We start from the raw sequence: 19,021 nt of genomic DNA, 5'->3' as shown, positions 1-19,021 counted from the left end.
ACTGCAAGTGATTAACATGTTCATCTGTACTTCATGAATATAATAGTAAGTCAATAGAAATAATCACTAGCGGATCCAGGAATAGTTGAGAGAATTTGTTCATCAATGCCATAAATAATTGTAGGTGCAATAGTTTATTCGAAAGGCATAACCAAAACTCATAATGGTCGTACTGAGTTCAAAATAGTGTCTCTGCAATATTCTCTTTAGCTATCTTCAACTGATGACATCTTGATCGAAAATCAGTACTCGAAAACAGTTGCATACCTTCAAATTGATTACCTGGAACAATATATTGATTACCGCAAAATATCACTTGATCTTGTCTCGATGATTATATTACCATTTCTTTTACTTGACAAGCTACATTGATTCGATGAAGTGAAAACCAATCTATACCCATAATAATATCAAAACTTGTGTATGAACAAGAGAATCAATATCCGCTGGCAGCTCAATTGACTTAACTCGCAACACGTTCTCTAGAAAACCGTGTATATTGAAATAATGTCAGCTCATAATCAACAAACGTAGTTCCTTGATTAAAGACAAAACCTTATCTGCTTCTTATCACAATACACTTCTTTGCATATATTTAGCATTGAGTTCTCTAGAAAAATCGTCTGAACTGAATACCAGAATACCAAAGGCTGTATCATAGCTTGTGGGACTGTATCCCACCAAGAGTAAGTATTTCTTCAAAGAAGAGATACCCTATAATCAAAACCTTCTTCTTACATATAACTCATTTGATTGAACACCGGTTCTATCACTCTAACTATATCCCAGCCTTTCTGATTAGTCCCATAAAATCAACACTTCTACTTTTACGAGCACTTCAAAACTTCTACCTCTTTACCTCATCATTGGTCCATGTACCAAAAATCCCAATATGATGCAACATGTATATGAAATGTTTCAATTAATTGATGATGCATGGCGGCTGACCCTTCTCTCCTCGGTGACGCATGTTCATGATAATACAAATGCAAATAAAGCTTATGTATCATATGATATACATGAATACTATGTCCCAACAGGATTCTATCCCCGCTCTGATACCACCTAAACTGTCACACCTCAACCCTTATGACTTATACACTTACTATAAGTAAATTCAAAATTAAAATAATCAATCCACACTCAAGTACATAAAATGCACATATTATACAATTTCAAAACCCAACACTTATCAATTACATATTTCAAACCATTCTAAACTGCAGTGGGACCCTCTCACCACTCTATATACTACACAATTATCTACATGCAAAAAATAATGAGGAGGAGAAGGTTGCCAAAATACGTCAGCCGCCGACCCTGATAACATGTGGAGTTTCTACGACCCACGTCAACGAATAATTTCACTGATATCTTATTCCTGAAAAATATTAGTGGTTTATATGAGCCACAACTCAGTGTATATAAACCTTACCTTTAATTCCACATACAAATATCAAACACAATTATTCACCAATATATATCACCGGAAGTAATAAATATCATAAATAATTTAATATTCATATGCATATGCCTCTATGATCCTTTTAATATTCTGTGACTGAGCAAGCCTGGTATCTGCCCGGGATTTCCATTGTATACGACCTGCAGGTTCCTTTTTAATTATTTGACATTTCCACGAAGGCCCCTCTTTGATTTGACCTTTCCACGAAGGCCCCTCTTCGCATATTTTCTTTAACCCGTAGGTCCATTATCATTGTATATGACCCATAGGTCTTTTTCCATTGTATATCAGATCCAGAGCAAGACAGTCACATATCCTCTTTAATCTCATGACTCGAATAATTCCAATAACATACATCAAACATATCCATTGCACCAATTACATATCCATATAATCCATCAATAACTTCAATACTATAGATAAACATATTCATTGCACAAATCACACATCCATCATTCACAACATCAATATCAAATACTCCACACATAACCATTTCAGGCTCACATCATATAATTCAAATATTTATTCCAATTTAACACATAGCAATCCATCACATAATATATGTAAAATTAAAAGTATGATTTATACATACCTGATTAAGATAGATAATTTGATTGAGTACTCGTTCGGGTGTCTCACTCATAGCCTTGATCCTCTAAGACTCACTAAATAATTGTACAAGAGTCCTCTTCATCTTTCTCCACTATTTTCTCTACGCTCTTCCTTCTCTTTCCTTTCTTTTCTTTCTCCCTCTAACTCTCGATTTTATTTCCTCTGCCCCTTTTTCCTATTGAAAACTAAGAGTATATATATCTTATAAAGTGGGATTGCCCTTTTATAAAATATAAGACCGACTTAGTAGGAATAGTTTAATATATTTTGTTTTATTTCTTTTCTTTAAGATTATCTATTAAATTATTAGTTTGTATTGCACACTAATTAATAAATATGCATTCGTAAACATCTACCAAATGTCATCAAATTTACAAAAGAAGTGTATTCAGCATACACGTGTATACACATATTTTCGTGCACAAATCTTTTAACTAACCACTTATATATATCTCTAATATTATAACTAATAACTTGGATAATTAATTATACATATCTAAATTATGTTAAGATAATGAAGTCATATTAAATTTAAAATTATTCAATTAATATGTCTATATATAATACGAATGATAAGTGAAATAAATAATTATGCAAATGATAGAATTCCATAACCTCATTCATAGAATTCAACCCTTCCATAGCCCCCAAAAGGGGAGTCTCCAAGACTCCTGCTCCAACCCTAATCCTAGAGAGCTTCTACTTGCAAAATAATTCATAGAGATCAAAAGCTAGAGTACGTCATTGTGCAAGGAGTTGAAGAAGGATTCCAAGAACATCAAAAACGACAAAGTTTCAACCTACGGGTTCTATTTGCTTTAGTTTTATGTTCAAATTGGCTTACCTTCAATCTATGTGTTTAGCTTATTATATTATGTGTAACTAAACTCATAGGATTCTAGGGATGTGTTAGTAACGACTTTTGTTATACATTTTCAATTTTCTATTTGATATCCGTTTTGTTTTTACTTTGTTTCTTCTCTAAGTTAATCTTGATGTTTCATGATTGAGTGACACAATCGTGTATGATTTAATATAGCTTGCTTCATAACTTGTGAAAGAGTTCTAGCGAGTTAGGTCCACTTAGTAGACGCTACAAGTTAGGTTCCCTTAAAACGACACTGTTAATTGAGAGTGAGGATTTTTCAAAGGTCTTAGGAGCTTTTTGGAGTTACGTGTTAGGATTGACAACCCTAATCTTGTAATCAACGTTTGCATCGCATGAGCATAAGCTAGGTGACTCGTCCTATCAAAGTAATAACTGTGCTAGGGTATTGTAGTTTGGAATTTGTATAATCATAACTGTGAACGCACATCCCTGGAATTCCCTTATCTCTATCATTTATCTCTGTGTCTTAATTGCATTTAGTAGTTATTTGTTTTCAATTGTTTTTAGTTTTCAAAACCTTCCGTTTTTTCCAAATAGTAATTGAGTCTTAATAGAAGATAGACAGTCCGTGTTTGCCTTCCCCATGTTCGATATCCGGTCCTGACCTTTAGCTATACTATATACACTCTATATACTTGCATGTTTATTTAGTATTAAAAAATAGTGCGTCACACGTTTTTCAATTTGATTTTGATTATTAAGAATCCATGAGGTATATGATTATGGATGAATTCATTTTTTTAGCTGCTGCAAAATTAAGTGTGCGTATATAATTTGTACGCCTTTAGATTCTAACTTTGGTTATTGATCGAATTGTCATTCTTCTTTATGTTTACGTACGCATAATTCACGCTTCTGGTTCAGGAATTTAATTTTAAATTCATGTTTATAATTCTCATTTATTTGGTTTAGGAATTGATAATTCAATTCTTATTATTATATGCGTATATACAGTATTTATTTGGATGATTAATTGTGATTAATGATTCAATTTAATGCTTTTTAAGTACAATTGAATTGAATTAATGATTCAATTTATTGTGTTTTATGTACGTTTTTTTAAACGTCATTAAAGAAGGATTTTGAATAATTAATTCACATAAAGTCTCTCAATTAATTGACTAATTAATTGGGATTTAAAAATTCTTTTGAGATTTAATTAAAGTTTTAAATTCAATAATTATGGTGCATCTCATGTTCCTTTATGTTATACTAATGTTCAAAGTAGATTAGTCGTAGCAAGACGTTGAAAAAGTAACCTCTCTTGTCTAGACTTCTTTATATTTTAAGGATTGCAAAGATTATATTTTGATTGCTCTGGGTTGCATGGATCTGGATTACGCGCTAAGGATTGAGCAACCTACTTCTCCTACGGAAAATAGTACTTCTTATCAAAGGAGAAACTATGAGAAGTATGAATACTCGAATTGTGTAAGTCTACTGATCATCGGGTTTAGCATCCCAGAAGCCTTTCGAGGCACTGCATTTGAGTATATCACTAAGGCCAGTGAATACCTTGACAAAATTAAGGAACGTCTGCGAAAAACGATAAGGTTGAGGCAAGCATGCTTGATCTCAATAAAGTATATAAGGGTAAAGGCAACATAAGGGAGCACATTATGCAAATGTCTCACGTTGCTTCACTTAAACTTGAATTCTAAAGACTTGTTTGTGCATTTGGTGTTGCACATTTGGTCATTATCTCAAGATATAATCTAAAGGGCATTAAGAATAAGTGTATTGAGAATGCTGCTATGAATAAGGGTTCATCACAAAAGAAACAACATAAGGATAATGATAGTTGTTTCTTTGTGGTAGACATGGATATAAAAGGAAGAATTTTGACAAATGTCATGCATGACGTGCAAAGGAAGTTACAATTCTTGTTTTGGTATGTTCTGAAGTTAATTTGGCTTTAGTACCTAATGTTATTTAGTGGGTAGATTCTGGTGTTACTACTCATATAAGGTTATCAATGCAATGCTGTCTGAGCTGCCGAAAGTCAATTGCTGGTGAAAGATACATCTAAGTGTAATATGACAAATCGGTGGAAGTAGAGACTATTGGGCATTGTAGATTGTTATTAAAGACTGGAATTATTCTGGTTTTGAAGGATACTTCATTGTACTGTCTTTAGACATAATTTGGTTTCTATTTCTGCTTTGGACAAATTTGGTTTATTTTGTTCATTCAGAAATAGTAATGTTATTCCTTCAAATAATTCTAGTATTGTGAGCACTGTTTTGCTTAAGTGCATATAACAATCTTTGTATGCTCAATTACTTCATATTCAGAAGCTTTACATGTTGAATTAAAAGAGACTAAGCAAATTAAATAATAAAATTTTGGTTAATTTATGACACAAGTGTTTTAGTTATATTTCCAAATAAAGGATTGTGAGACTTGTGTCAGATGTTATATTGAATACACTTATCTTTTAGAACTTGATTTGTATGTTCAACGAAAGCATGCCAAACATAAGAAATTAGGTGCCAATAAAGTTATACATTTTAGAATTGATATATACGGACTTTTTGGTTCATTCCCTTTGGTTTCTTGGAATGATCAACAATATTTTATATCATTCATAGGCGGATATTCTTGTTTTGGGCACCTACATTTAATCTATAAAAAGTCTGGGGCTTTAGACAAATTCAAAATATTTAGGGCTGATGTTGAGCTCCAACTCAACAAAGGCATTAAGAAAGTCAAATCTGGCCGTGGTGGCGAATACTATGACAGAAATGACTGCTCAGGTGAACAATGCCAAAGACCTTTTGTCTTCTATTTGGAAAAGTGTAGGATCGTCCTTTAGTACACCATGCCGGGATCTTCTAGCATGAGTGGTGTAGCTGAAAGACGAAATAGAACTTTTAAAGATATGTGAAAGAGTATGATTTATCATTCTTCCTTGTCGCATTCGCTTTAGGGAGAGACATTAAAGACTGTAGCATATATTCGCACTTTGGTCATCCAGATGAATTTAGGGGTTCTTTAAATTTTATGATCCCACAAAAGGAACTAATTTGGGGACGAGAAATATAGTATCCCTTGAGATTGTTGAGTTTGGTGGGAAGAATGTAATAAGGGACATTACTTTTGAGAATGAGTCTGCTTTGACACCTAATACTGCTTCTGACAATGTTCATGGATCAATTCATACCATTGAAGAAGAAGCAGATCAAGAACCTCAATATGGTAATGTTGTAAACATTCAATCTCATGTTGATGAGATCATCTGAAATCAACCTCAACAACCTCAACCAAGACTCTCGTCAAATCAACCTCAACCAAGACTCTCGTCAATGGTACCACAGATTTTATGAAGTAGTTCTTTCATTTGGATTAAGAAAGAATGTCATTAATGGTTGTGCGTATCATAAGTTCAGTGGGAGCAAATGCATCTTATATTGATTGTCATTAATAATAAGGAAATGGTGCACAACACCAAGAATTTTCTCTCGAAGAAATTTGAGATGAAAGATCTTGGGGAAGCCTCTTTTGTATTTGGAATCGAAAGAAATAATTTTCGATTGTCACAAAAGAGATATAGAAAGTGTCTAAAGTATTTGAGATGCATAATTGCAAGTAAAGAAATACCTCTATGGCTAAGGGAGATAAACCTAATCTCATTCAATGCCCTAAGATAAATCTTGAGATATAGAAAATGCACAAGGTTCCATATGCTTCGGCGATTTGGAGCCTAATGTGTACTCAAGTAAGTATTAGACCCAATTTGGTTTATATTGTTAATATGTTGGACAGATATCTCAGTAATCCGGTATGGATCATTAGGAAGCAGCAAAACGGCTTATATGAGATATTTACACAGAACTAAACATTACATGCTCATGTAAAGAAAAATAAGATCATTTGGAGAGATCATTAGGCATTCACTGATTCTGATTTTGTTAGATGCCAATATAGTAAAAGATCCATTTTTAAGTTACGTATGTCTGTTGGCTGTAGAGCCATTTCGTGGAGAAGTGCTGAGCAAACACTTGTAGCTACTTCTACTGTGACAACAAAATTCGTAACTTATTTTGGGGCATCTAGTAATTGAATATGACTGCAAAAATTTTTGTCACGAGGCTGCGTATTGTTAAAGTATTGAAAGACCACTTAAGTTATGTTGTGACAATAACTCTGCAGTATTATATTCTAAAACAACAGGAGCTTCCTGGTTGTTAAATAAAGGGTTTGGAATGGACAAATACATATAGAGCATAAGGGAACGGATTTGATGATGACAAATCCGTTCATTAAGGGACTATCACCCAAGGTCTTTTATGGGCATGAAGCTCAAATGTGTGTTATGTTGTTTAAGGGAACTTCCGTTCAGTGGGAGTAGTTTTGGTTATTACTCTATATTTTGTTTTGAACATGGAGTTATAAACTCATGTTATTCTCTCAGAAATAAAGTATTGTGTTTTGTCCATTACTTTTTTAATTTGGTTTTGGTTTGATCTCACTTAGGATTTGGGAGGACTAGTTGAAAATATGCATGTATGATCACATTGCATGAAATTTCCATGCTACACTCCATAATTGATCTGTTGTTGATTATATTTGCATATGTGATTACTGATGGGTTTAATCATGAAAAAATATGGTGACTACCTCTTTAGTCCTATGTTGATATGGTTGATAATAAGATTGTTTGGGAATACACTATGTGATAGCATATTTGAATGCTCATTCGGTTTGTACACATTTATTCGGTGTCATGTGTTGCCCAAGTGGGAGATTGTTAGAAATTTGGGCTTCCACATGACTAATTTAATGTGTATTGCTAACTTTCAGTTGTCCAATATAAAGTGATCCAAGAAATATTAAAGTTTGGACTAAAGTGTATTTATTTGTTATGGAAATAAGTGTAGATACCAATTTGAGATTTTTTATTTGTTGAGGGACCAATTAGAAAATAAAGGAACTTATATTTTCTATAAATATAAGTTACGGTTATGGTCCCCAGACGTCAGAAAAACATTCGATATCTCTGTATTTTCTCGCCTGACTATTGCAAAGAATGTCTATGATCGTTTGGAAGATCCATAGCCGATTCAAAACAATTCCGCCGTTAAATTCGTTATGGATCAAGGTACGCTTCCGCTCTACCATTTATGCTTCTTCTCCGTTGTTCTCGGTTAATCATCATAGAGAGTTTTATGTAATTGTTCACTTAATTATTCTAACATGATTTGCTCACTAACGATTAAGATCCTGCTTCTCCTTCACCTCAATAGTTGGTTTTTGGTATTAGTATTAGTATATTCATCATCTTTGTGGTGAAGATTGGTCAAGAAATAATAATTGTATGAATCTGGTTCGTTTGTACGTTTGGGCACTTAGCCCGACATCGAATAATGGCTTCAACGCACTTCATATTTATTACAAAAGTAAAATAATAATTATTTTGAGTATTTACAATTTTTTACAATCACAATTATTGAAATATGAATTAAACATAATTAATTTATTAACAATAGAGCTTATTAAAATCTCGAGATACCCAAATTTCCCTTTTTGTAAATGGTGAATTAACATATACTCCATTTATCCCAATTACGAGTGACATATTTTTCTTTTTAATATATCATTCTAATTGCTATATTTATGCTCTAAAGTGAAAATATATTTTTTTATATTTAATTTTCTTTTCACTTAAATAAAAAAAAATATTACATAAAAACTCATCAATGAACAAGAAATACTTCATTTAGAATGGGATGAAAGTAATACTAGCCTAATTAGTCTACGTCTCTTCCATTTAACAAATTTTGTATTAAAACTTGTATCATCCATAATCAAAACTAATACTCCCTCCGTCCCCAATTAATTGTAACTCTTTTCCATTTCGGTCTATCCCTCAATAATTGTCACACTTTATTTTTACCATAAATAGTAAGTAAGTCTCACATTCTACTAACTCACTTAATTCATATTTTATTTTAAAACCAATATAAAATGTGGGTCTCACACAAGGACGAAGACAGCGTTGGCCAAGCCACCGCTCCAGGGGGGCCTTGGCTGGAGCCGGACCCATTTATGTTTATGAAAGATTTAATTTTTTATTTGTATTATGAGATTAGAGAAAGACCTCCACAACTGCATCAGCGTAGAAGAAAGAAAAATATGCAGATGCGGAGTGGAGGGGAATCCAGATGGGAGTAGCTCTTACCAGAGGGAGGAACAAGAAGATGCGGCGGCGCTCGTTTTTTTAGGTTTTGATCAATTGGGCTTTTAAATGGGTTTTGAATTTTGATTAATTTAGTCAAATGACCCCAATATCAAATGATTTGAAAAGTTAATGAACCAAATTGGTTTTAAGATTAATTACTTTATTTTACTAAAATAATTAAATGGCTTTATTTAATTAATGCCTTATTATATTTAATTGGATTCACCTAAATTATACTAACATCAAAATTAAAAACAGTTATTCGAATAACTTACTATTTGAAATACATAACATCAAATTAAAAACCAAATAACAAAATTACAACAGATAAATTAGTTTTTATTCTAATACCTCTTTTTATAAATGTATTTCGATCTAATACCTCATTCAAATTAATTTTTCATTTCTCAACATTTATGGTTGCTTGTTTTAATATTTCAAACAAAATAGGGGTATCATTTTCTTCTAAATTTGATTGCATATTATTTACAAATCCATCAGAATAATAAATAAAATTAAACAACTATAATATATATAATATTAAATATTAATAATTATTTTATTAAATTTCAGCACCGGCTAATTTGTATTTCTGGTTCCGTCCCTGGTCTCACATTCCATTAACTTTGTCAACCAACTTTTTTTTACATTTCTTAAAACCCGTGTCCGGTCAAAGAGTGACTATTAATTGGAGAGGAGAGATCAGATAGTATTTGTGAAGGGTGCAATATCATTTCTATATATCTAAGTTTGTGAAGGGTGCAATATGATATTGGACCCTTCTCTGATCTCTCCTCTATATCCTAAAAGATTTTCTGACGGATACACTGATACACTTTCTCTACTCACTATTATAGGTCTTAAATTAGAATTTTGTAGTGTTCATCATTAAAATTCGTTTTTTATTCTATTTTGGTAAATATACAGTACTTGACAATGACATTCTACTATCCCATTATACTAATATTTCATTAAAAACTTAATATTACTATATAAAAATAATCTTAATGTTAACTATTTTATCTATTTTTTGTGTTTTTGAAAATCCACTACTCTAGACTCGAAGTGGAATATTTAATTTCATAGAGTATTTGATTTAAGAATAATTGAGGCGGATAATAAATAATCCAAATATATCATCTTCTTATTTGATTGCAACAACCAACAATAGTTTACTCTAAACAAGGGCTTCGCAGTAAAACTTTTTTTTGTCAAATATTTAAAATTGGTAAATCGATTGAAACTAACTTGCCATAAAAATGGTTGGAAGGATTTTGTAAATTCTGCGTGACTGAGTGAGGAGCTATCTATCATGGTTACATAAATTAGAAACGTAATTATATACTAGTACTATATATGAGTAGACAATTGGTTGTATAGTAAACTAAAAATAAATAAATTAACTATTTTACTCCAATGATATAGTATCTGTCATGACTCATTTCCCGATTTCTCCCCTCATTGCACATGCGCCATAATTATTCCTACATTGCATATAGTATCTTACTAGACGAATGATATATTACGTGACGAATGTGAGCACCACTTTGTTTAACGTATGATATATTACGTGACGAATGTGAGCACCACTTTGTTTAACGTATGTTTAGTATTATTCATTTCAATTTATTATTTAGTTTGATTTTAACACATTAAAATATTGAAAATTTTAATTTCATAAAATTCATAAAAATCAAAACTTAATTTGTTATCTATACAATATATATAAAGGGAGTTTTGAAAAAATTTACAAAAATGTCATTTAATTTAAAAAATTATACTCTCATCGTTCCATAGTAGTAGAATCATTTCATTTTGCGTACTTATTTTGAAAAAATAACTATAAATATTTAAAATTAGGAAAAAGTAAAGTAAGAGAGAGAATATTGTTGCTAAGACTCTTCCCTACATTATTCTCTGTCTTACATTACTTTCTCTCCGCTTTAACTATTTAATACTATTATTTTTCCAAAACGAGTGCAGAAAACGAAATGACTCTATTACTGTGGAACGGAGGGAGTATTAAATTAAAAATATATAATTAAAGGGTAGCTAAAATCGTGTGATTTATAAAAGCCTGTGTGGAATGAGTGGGGCAGCTACAAATGAAGATAGTGGGACAGTTACAAATGAAAATATTTTAAAAAGCATTTGTATCCCTTTTCCCCTTTACAACTGGTCTCCCACCTACCGAAGGCTTCCGGTGCAGCAGTTTCTCAATCTCTCTGTTTGGACGGCTCTTCATTCAGTAATTATGAAAAAATTGACCCTTTTTTGATTCTATTTTTTCGTGGGGTTAAACAACATAAAATTCTAATCTTGCAGGTCTTCATGTGGCGAGAAACGCTACAGTGGCCGAGCTTAAATTTGCCATGGAGGATGCATTTAATCATATTCCCAATGACGATAGAACAAGATTATGGTACATAACAAACTTTGGTTTCTTTTTCTTTGAGATTTTTGTGTGTTGTGAAATCTTTGTTGTGTGATGGATGATAATTTTGAGTTGTTTTTTTCTCTGTAGTTCTTAATTATTGTTGTTTTTCTTTTGAAACGTGTGTCGATGAAATTGATTATCTTGATTTTCCCTCCAAAAGTTGTGGAATTTCTTTATCACCTTGCATTGCATTGCAATACAAATTTCAAAAATGCTTTTCTAAAAACACTTTATTTTCTCATCTCATATCTTTAACAAGCAAACGTAGTTGATCCATGTTAAAAAAAATTATGTTGAAATTAAAATGGCTAATTTTTTTTATTTACATATATATAAGTAGCTTGAGTTATATGGAAGGATTATTCAGTTGGTAAATTTAACGTATAATTTAATTTGTGTTTGATTTTATTGAAAACTATACAAATTGTTAGGCGAAAGTATCTATACATATTGATTATTGATTTTGTGCATTGCAAATTGATTTTGTTTCTTATTTTATTGTAGTTTTAGGTGAGACGGTCGGCTTTAAAGATGACAATTGAGTTATTTTACGAGTTGTGAAGAATTGAGGATTTTAGTTTATAATAATGAGGTTGATTTTAATTTTAAAGTTAATGTAGTGCATAAAGAAGTTTTTAAAATGATGAGTAATTATCTATTATGGTTTCTTTATTATGATAGATTTTTATCTTCCTACTCCATGATTTAATGTTTAAATATTATATTTTGTGATTTGTTTCAAATTTATTATGCTTCAATATTGATTTGTATAGATTTTTTATTCTCATATAACTAAAATTGTTACTCATATTGTCCATTATTAATATTGATTCTAATTTTATTTAATTAATTTAAAATAAAAAATTAATATTTAAAAAATATATTAATCTATGCATAGCACAGACGTGATACTAGTTTTATTAAAAGCTCACATGGCACATCATTCCTCTTACTTACCAATTCCTACTTTGCATTTATAAAGTTTTAGTACTAGCAAATACTAATACTCATAAAACTAAAAGTAGGAGTATTTGATTCTCCTAATAACGTGACGCCCCAAACCCAATCGACGTTAGGAAAGTTATGTAGTGGGCCAGGCAATGACGATTTAGGAAACGATTTATCTGCGTGTAATTAAGATAATCCAACACTTGATTAAAATTTAGAGCCCATTAACTGAATCGGGCTTTCCTTGGACTGATTTGTAGTATCATTCTAGCCCAAAAGGCCCAGTTGAGCAATTTTGTTGCAAGAAGTAGTAGGAGTAATTATTATTACTGCAATGTAATAATACGAATGGGTGAAATGCATTTATGATTTTGAGCTATTTTTAAGAGACTCTTTACTTTTATGATTTTAAGAGATATATGAAGTAAGGGGAGTGTTATATTGCTAACTCAATGCTTAATTGCTAACTACAACTCAATAATAGCCATTAGATATTCAAATTAAATGCCTAGATCATTAACCACAAAATGTCAATACGATCAACAAAAAACGTCAATAAGGCTATAGGATTAATTCCAATAAAAATCAATAAGGGTATTAATGTCAAGTTAGTTATAACTAACTTTTAAAAGAAATCCCAAAACTTTAAATTCATATAACATATATCAAATTAAAGATAATTTTATAAGGATTCCAACGATATACTACATGCATATGTTCCGACGTCAAAATTTGAAAAAAAAAATCTAGAATTTTCGTATTTTTTGTACACAGGTTAATGTCAATGAAGCTAAGATAATATGTCAATATAAAGCATATACAATGTCAATCCTAAATTTGTGTTGACATTCTCAAAGCATTGTGTTGATATTTTCGAAACACTATATTGACATTTTCATCCAAAACCCTAATTTGGCGTTTTTTTTAAAAAAATTCGATTTAATTAATAAAAACGAAAATTACACGTGGCAAATTGTAGACCACACGTTTTTTGAAATCATGTGGCCTTAAATTAGTTATAGTTAGCAATTAAATGATGAGTTAGCAATTGATCACTCCCCTATTGAAGTAATTACTACTATATTTTATTAATCAAGATTATGACTTTCCCAATCGTAATGTATATACTCAAGATTACGACTTTCAAATGAGATATGAATTAAAACAAAATTTAGGCTAACAATAGAGATTATCAAAAGCTTGGAATAGGGTTAACGACCGAATTCATGTCGGTCTTTTAGTGACTCAATAAATTTATAAATGATTGCAACAATAGTTGGCACTGGTATATAAATTCAGATGTACATTTCAATGAACAAGGGTTCTCACTTCTCACAGTAAATTTTTTTATCAGAAATTGAAATTTTGGTATATATCAATTGAAACTAATTTGCCATAAACAAAATTATAAATTACCCTGAAATAACAAAAGAATAAAGGATTGTAAAACCGATATCGTACGTGATTGTGCAAGATTTATATCATGGATACATAAATTAGAAATGTGATTTTGTATGCTATTTGATTTTTCTTACCTAATCCTACATAGGTACTATAGTAGTATATACTAGTAGTATATTAATAAATTATAATCAGATTATATGTATAGATTTTTTTACCATCTAATTTATTCGATAACTAAATCAAATAATTACTCTTTGATTATGAAAATCATTTAAGTACTACTACTATCATTTAAGATTCCCAGAATTTACAACCTTACAAATCCATATAATGCTATTTTAAATATGTAAAATAATTAAGTATTATGACTCTGCATTAAGTGATATTTTAAAAAGAAAATTTGATTTCCATTAATTTTATATTTAATGATTGGTTCGAATATGGGAAAAAAAATAAGTGTATTAAGGCATATGATATTATATCTAAAATTCATTTCCCTAAAATAAATCATATGCAAACTTTTTACAAGAGAAAGAACCAATCAATACTTACCCCATTATTACAAAATTATCACTCCCAACAAAACTATATAACCTAGCTAACTCACCTTAGACAAAAATCAACAACAACGATGTCTTCTTCAATTGCTTCAATCATCTTCATATCCGTCATTTTACTCCTTTCCTCAACACCCCAAGCCGCCTCTCCACCACCCTTGATCAAGAAAGTATGCGCTAGCGGAAAATTGATAAGCGTCACAGCGTGCGAGAATGGTCTTCAAGCCGAACCAAGAGTGGCATCCGCGAAAAACTTATATGAACTCTCCATCGAAATTATAAAATTAGGAATCACAAAGTCGAACACTACGCTCGACCATATCAAAACTCTATTGAAGGAGACCAAAACAGATTCCAATGGGAAAAATGCACTTGGAAAATGTAAGTCGTCGTATGACTTGGTCATAATGTCATTCAAAAGTGCCCTAGGCGAAGTGGAAATAAAAGAGTATGAAACGGCCTCGTATGATCTAGCTCTTGGTGGGACTGACCATATTCGTGACTGCGAAGAAGTTGTGGCCTCAAAAGTAATTACAGACAAAACTATTATACTAGGTAACCAACATGTGAAAGTATTTGCGTTGTCCGCATATGCTGCCGTTAATTTGCTCCAAATCTCTCCTACACCTCAATAGTTGGTTTTTGGTAAGTGTTTGGTATATTCATCATGTTTGTGGTGAAGGTTGGTCAAGAAATAATAGTTGTGCTGACTTTTCGTTTGTATTATTGGGCTCTTAGCTCGCCATCGAGTCAAAGCTCAAGCACACATCATATTTATCAATAAAATAAAATAATAATTGTGCTATTGGAATATTTTTATTTTACACTCATTATTATAATTTTCTGAATCACAATCTTTCAGTGAAATATGAATCAAGCAGATTAATATTAACAATAGAGGTTATCAAAATCTTGAGATACCCAAAGTTCCCTTTTAGTAAATCATGACTTAGCAGACTCCATTTGCCGTAAGTATTCAGGTGACACATTTTTATTCTTAAATATTTAATTCTATTTGATTATATTTTTTAAAATGAAAAAAAAAATATTTTTCTATGTTTTATTTTCTTTTCATTTAATTCACAAAATAATAGCATTACATAAAAGCTCACTGGCGAATAAGAAATACTTCATTTAAAATAAGACAAAAGTAAAACTACCTTAATTAGTCTCTACATCTTTTATTTAACTAATTTTATATTAAAACTTGTATAGTTCATAATCAAAATTATTTAATTGTCTGTGATCAATCTAAGTTAAAATTTTCAAGTAGATATATCCTTAAAGGTATTTTGTCAGATTTAATATCCCTTGCCCGATCAACGACAAACCGAACAATTTTGGCAGCATAAAGTATGTAAATTAGAAATACTAAGTTTCTTCATCTATTTATCATAATAACTCGATTCATCTACTCAGCACCCATAACAAACAGCTATACATATATGCTATGAATCATTCACATAAGTGTTCATAATCCAGCCACATGCATAGTCAATATCCACATACACATCATGTGATGTCACGTATCAGTTCGATGTCATAACATCATACACCATTTTCTTAGATTTTAACACCTTTATAATACTCCATCAAATATACGAACCAATTGTAATAGAAAAATCATACTAATAAATTCGTTTGAAATGAATTTTAGTGACGAGGCAGAAGACACCTAAAACTATATTGTATCAGAAAATATGCTAAAACAGAGGTCGCTTAGTCAGTCAAATGAGCATCGCAATCTGCTGACAGAACATGGTGCCTTTTCTATTTTCATCAATTCCTTTTTATAGTTTCCAGTTTCAAACACATTTCTATAGCAAAAATAATAGTACTAACATTTTCCCCTATATAAAAAGGTGATTTGGAATTTCATGAACTTCCAATTTGTGCATAGAATTAAAGAATCTCCAAAATACAAAACAAGTACTCCATGCTAATTCCATCCTTAAATTATGTACTTTAATCTTGAGTTAAGCAAAATAGAACTAAACTCATCAATGTGATGAAGAAGGGGAAAATTCCTTCAACTTCGAATCTAGCGGATAGAATATGCAGATTATAACGAAGATTTACCTTAATTGAGCAAGATCTCAACCTCGGAATAATCTCCAAGCTTCTACTTAATATTCTACTTCCATGAAGATTGGATGATCTATCAAGTGAAGAAATGGGACAACGGTGGTCGGAGCTAGATTTTGGCAGCGACTTGAAATTGCAAGAGAGATAAATATTTTGTGCTGTTGATGAGAGATGGAGCCAGCACCCCCCGTATTTCTCTTCATGAATCTATAAAATAGATTATGCATAAACATATGCTATCATTATCATATTCTCAGTCTATATATGTATTTTATAAAGTACATTTTGTTAATATCATAAACATAGACTAATACGAAATCCATATATAATCCTAGAAGGAAAGAATAAAGAACAATCATGATGGGACACATGAATTATATGATTAATAGTGTAGGAGAGTAGAGTGACAGTATTTGTCATTTCTTAAAAGGCTTCTTCCACTATGCCCCAAATGGAGGGTGCATAAACACAAAGCTTTGCCAACACTAAACTCGGGAATAAATTCTAACTACTTCATCATATCTTGTTGAACACTAATTAGTAGTACTAGTAATTACACAACTCAAAAATAAAAAACATTTAAAAAAAGAAAGAAAAAAAAAGTGACATGGCCGATGATAAATTCCACTTAACATCATCAACCAACAAAATGTTGGACATGAGACAACAACTCGTGAAGGCGCGTTTTGGCCAAATGCGACTTATCCAGAATCTGAAACGCATGCCCAACGCCTTTACTCACCACTTGCTCCACCCTCACCCCTTCCCTCGCCAACCCGCCGGAAAATTCCAGATTCCGATCCCTCAATATGTCCGCCTCCGCCACGCACACCATCACCGCCGCCCCCGCCCGCCGCAGCTCCGCCGCCGATCCCGCATTGCACCACGGGTGGTCGCGGCCAGCCCCCGCCGGCAGCGCCATCCGCCAGTACGCGTCCGACGCCGCCAGCGTCAGCGCCGACCGCGGCGGCTGCGCCGCGCACACCTCCGACCGCGTCCTCGCCTCGCCCCCGAAAAACGGCTGTATCATCACCAAGCCCTTGATCGCTCCGACTCCGATCGAATTCGCCACCCTCAGCCCCACATTGTAGGCGATGTTCGCGCCGGCGCTGTCGCCGGCGAGGAAGATTCGAGAGAAATCGCATTTCCCGGCCCACCACTCGCTCCCGCCGGAGAATTCCTGCTGCTTGGCCCAGATCGCCGCCTTGACGCCGTCGTCGTAGGCGGCGGGGAGGGGGTGCTCCGGCGCCAGCCTGTAGTTGACGGAGACGACGGCGCAGGAGGCTCTGGCGGCGAGGCTGGCGAGGAAGTCGTGGTAGCAGGCCCAGGATGCGGCGCCGACGCAGAATCCGCCGCCGTGGAAGTAGAGGAGCAAGGGCAGTTTGTTGGCGGCGGTTGGGGCGTAGATGCGTGCCCAGAGATTGGTGTACGTGTCGATGGTTGCGTCACGGCACGTGACCCCGAGGTCAGGGGCCAATGAGCACCCGACACTTGGCACGATATCGGGGCGCTCCACGTGGCCGTTGTTGTATACCTTGATGAGGCCCTCAATTTCCTCAACTACTTGGAGTTTGTGTTGGGAAGCTTTGCCTCTCATTTGGTGGCTGCTCAGATTTGGCTCCATTGTCATCGCAGCCATTGGAATATGTGTACAGTTGTGTATCTGTGGGTGTGTGTTTTGTGGAGTATATATGGAGATAGATGTGGAATTGAAGTGTTGTTTGTTTAGGGCAAAATCGGAGTTGAAATAGGTTGTATTTATAGGGAGGCAAGTCAATGGAAGAAGAGATAAGAATGGAAGTGGGACATATATGTGAGTCGTGATACAATTATTGGTCTTGTTATCTCATTGTAGTAGTATTACTTTCGGTAAATCTTATATTATCGCATGAAATTTCATTTTATAGTATTTCAAACTAAATTTAACATACTATCCTAGTGGCGGAGCCACATGGGAACAGGGGTACCACTTACCCCCAAAATTTGTGATTATAATGTATTTAGATATACCCATTAAGTATCATACTTGGTCCAGTGGTAAACATCTCTTCTTACACAGCAGAAGCCCGCATGACCTGTCACCGCCGTTCTTTATGCTCTTTTCTTATTCAAAATCTATATTTATCTTTAATAAATATTCTAATATGGATTTCAAAATAGGCCTTCTATGCACACATCTTTTTTCTTTTTTGTTTTATTAGTATATCTTATGCATTTTTATATTTTCATTCTTCTGTTTATTTAATATCCTAATGCATTCGGTAGCTACACAATTCACATATATATTTATTATTCTATTATTTCAATTTTTTTAATATCATTTATCAATTTAGCCTTTTGAAAATATTCTAACGTGTTTTAATTTCATATTGTTACGGTATAATATATAATTAGTTTTTATCTTTTTAATTCTCTTATCTTTGTGATGTTTTTAATAATAATA

The 19,021-nt window shown here is 32.8% G+C and overlaps 1 protein-coding gene and 2 long non-coding RNA genes across 3 annotated transcripts; 1 reads left to right on the top strand and 2 right to left on the bottom strand.

The window, feature by feature from the left end:
• Positions 1 to 377: 377 nt before the first annotated feature.
• Positions 378 to 2,228, bottom strand: LOC125207845. The gene is made up of 2 exons (XR_007174028.1): positions 2,058 to 2,228; positions 378 to 1,381 (listed from the first exon to the last, which is right to left on the bottom strand). It is a non-coding gene; the product is annotated as an uncharacterized LOC125207845 (long non-coding RNA).
• A 9,026-nt stretch (positions 2,229 to 11,254) lies between these two features.
• On the top strand, positions 11,255 to 12,272 carry LOC125204449. Its single transcript, XR_007173573.1, has 3 exons — positions 11,255 to 11,395; positions 11,473 to 11,569; positions 12,089 to 12,272. It is a non-coding gene; the product is annotated as an uncharacterized LOC125204449 (long non-coding RNA).
• A 4,651-nt stretch (positions 12,273 to 16,923) lies between these two features.
• LOC125205412 (probable carboxylesterase 17) lies at positions 16,924 to 18,369 on the bottom strand. Its single transcript, XM_048104319.1, has one exon. It carries the CDS (start codon positions 18,215 to 18,217, stop codon positions 17,216 to 17,218), a length of 1,002 nt encoding a protein of 333 aa, XP_047960276.1. The 5' UTR covers positions 18,218 to 18,369; the 3' UTR covers positions 16,924 to 17,215.
• Positions 18,370 to 19,021: the final 652 nt, after the last annotated feature.

This window comes from Salvia hispanica, chromosome 2 (assembly GCF_023119035.1).
Source record: "Salvia hispanica cultivar TCC Black 2014 chromosome 2, UniMelb_Shisp_WGS_1.0, whole genome shotgun sequence".
Taxonomy (NCBI): Eukaryota; Viridiplantae; Streptophyta; class Magnoliopsida; order Lamiales; family Lamiaceae; genus Salvia; species Salvia hispanica.
This window is presented reverse-complemented; position numbering and strand designations above follow the sequence as displayed.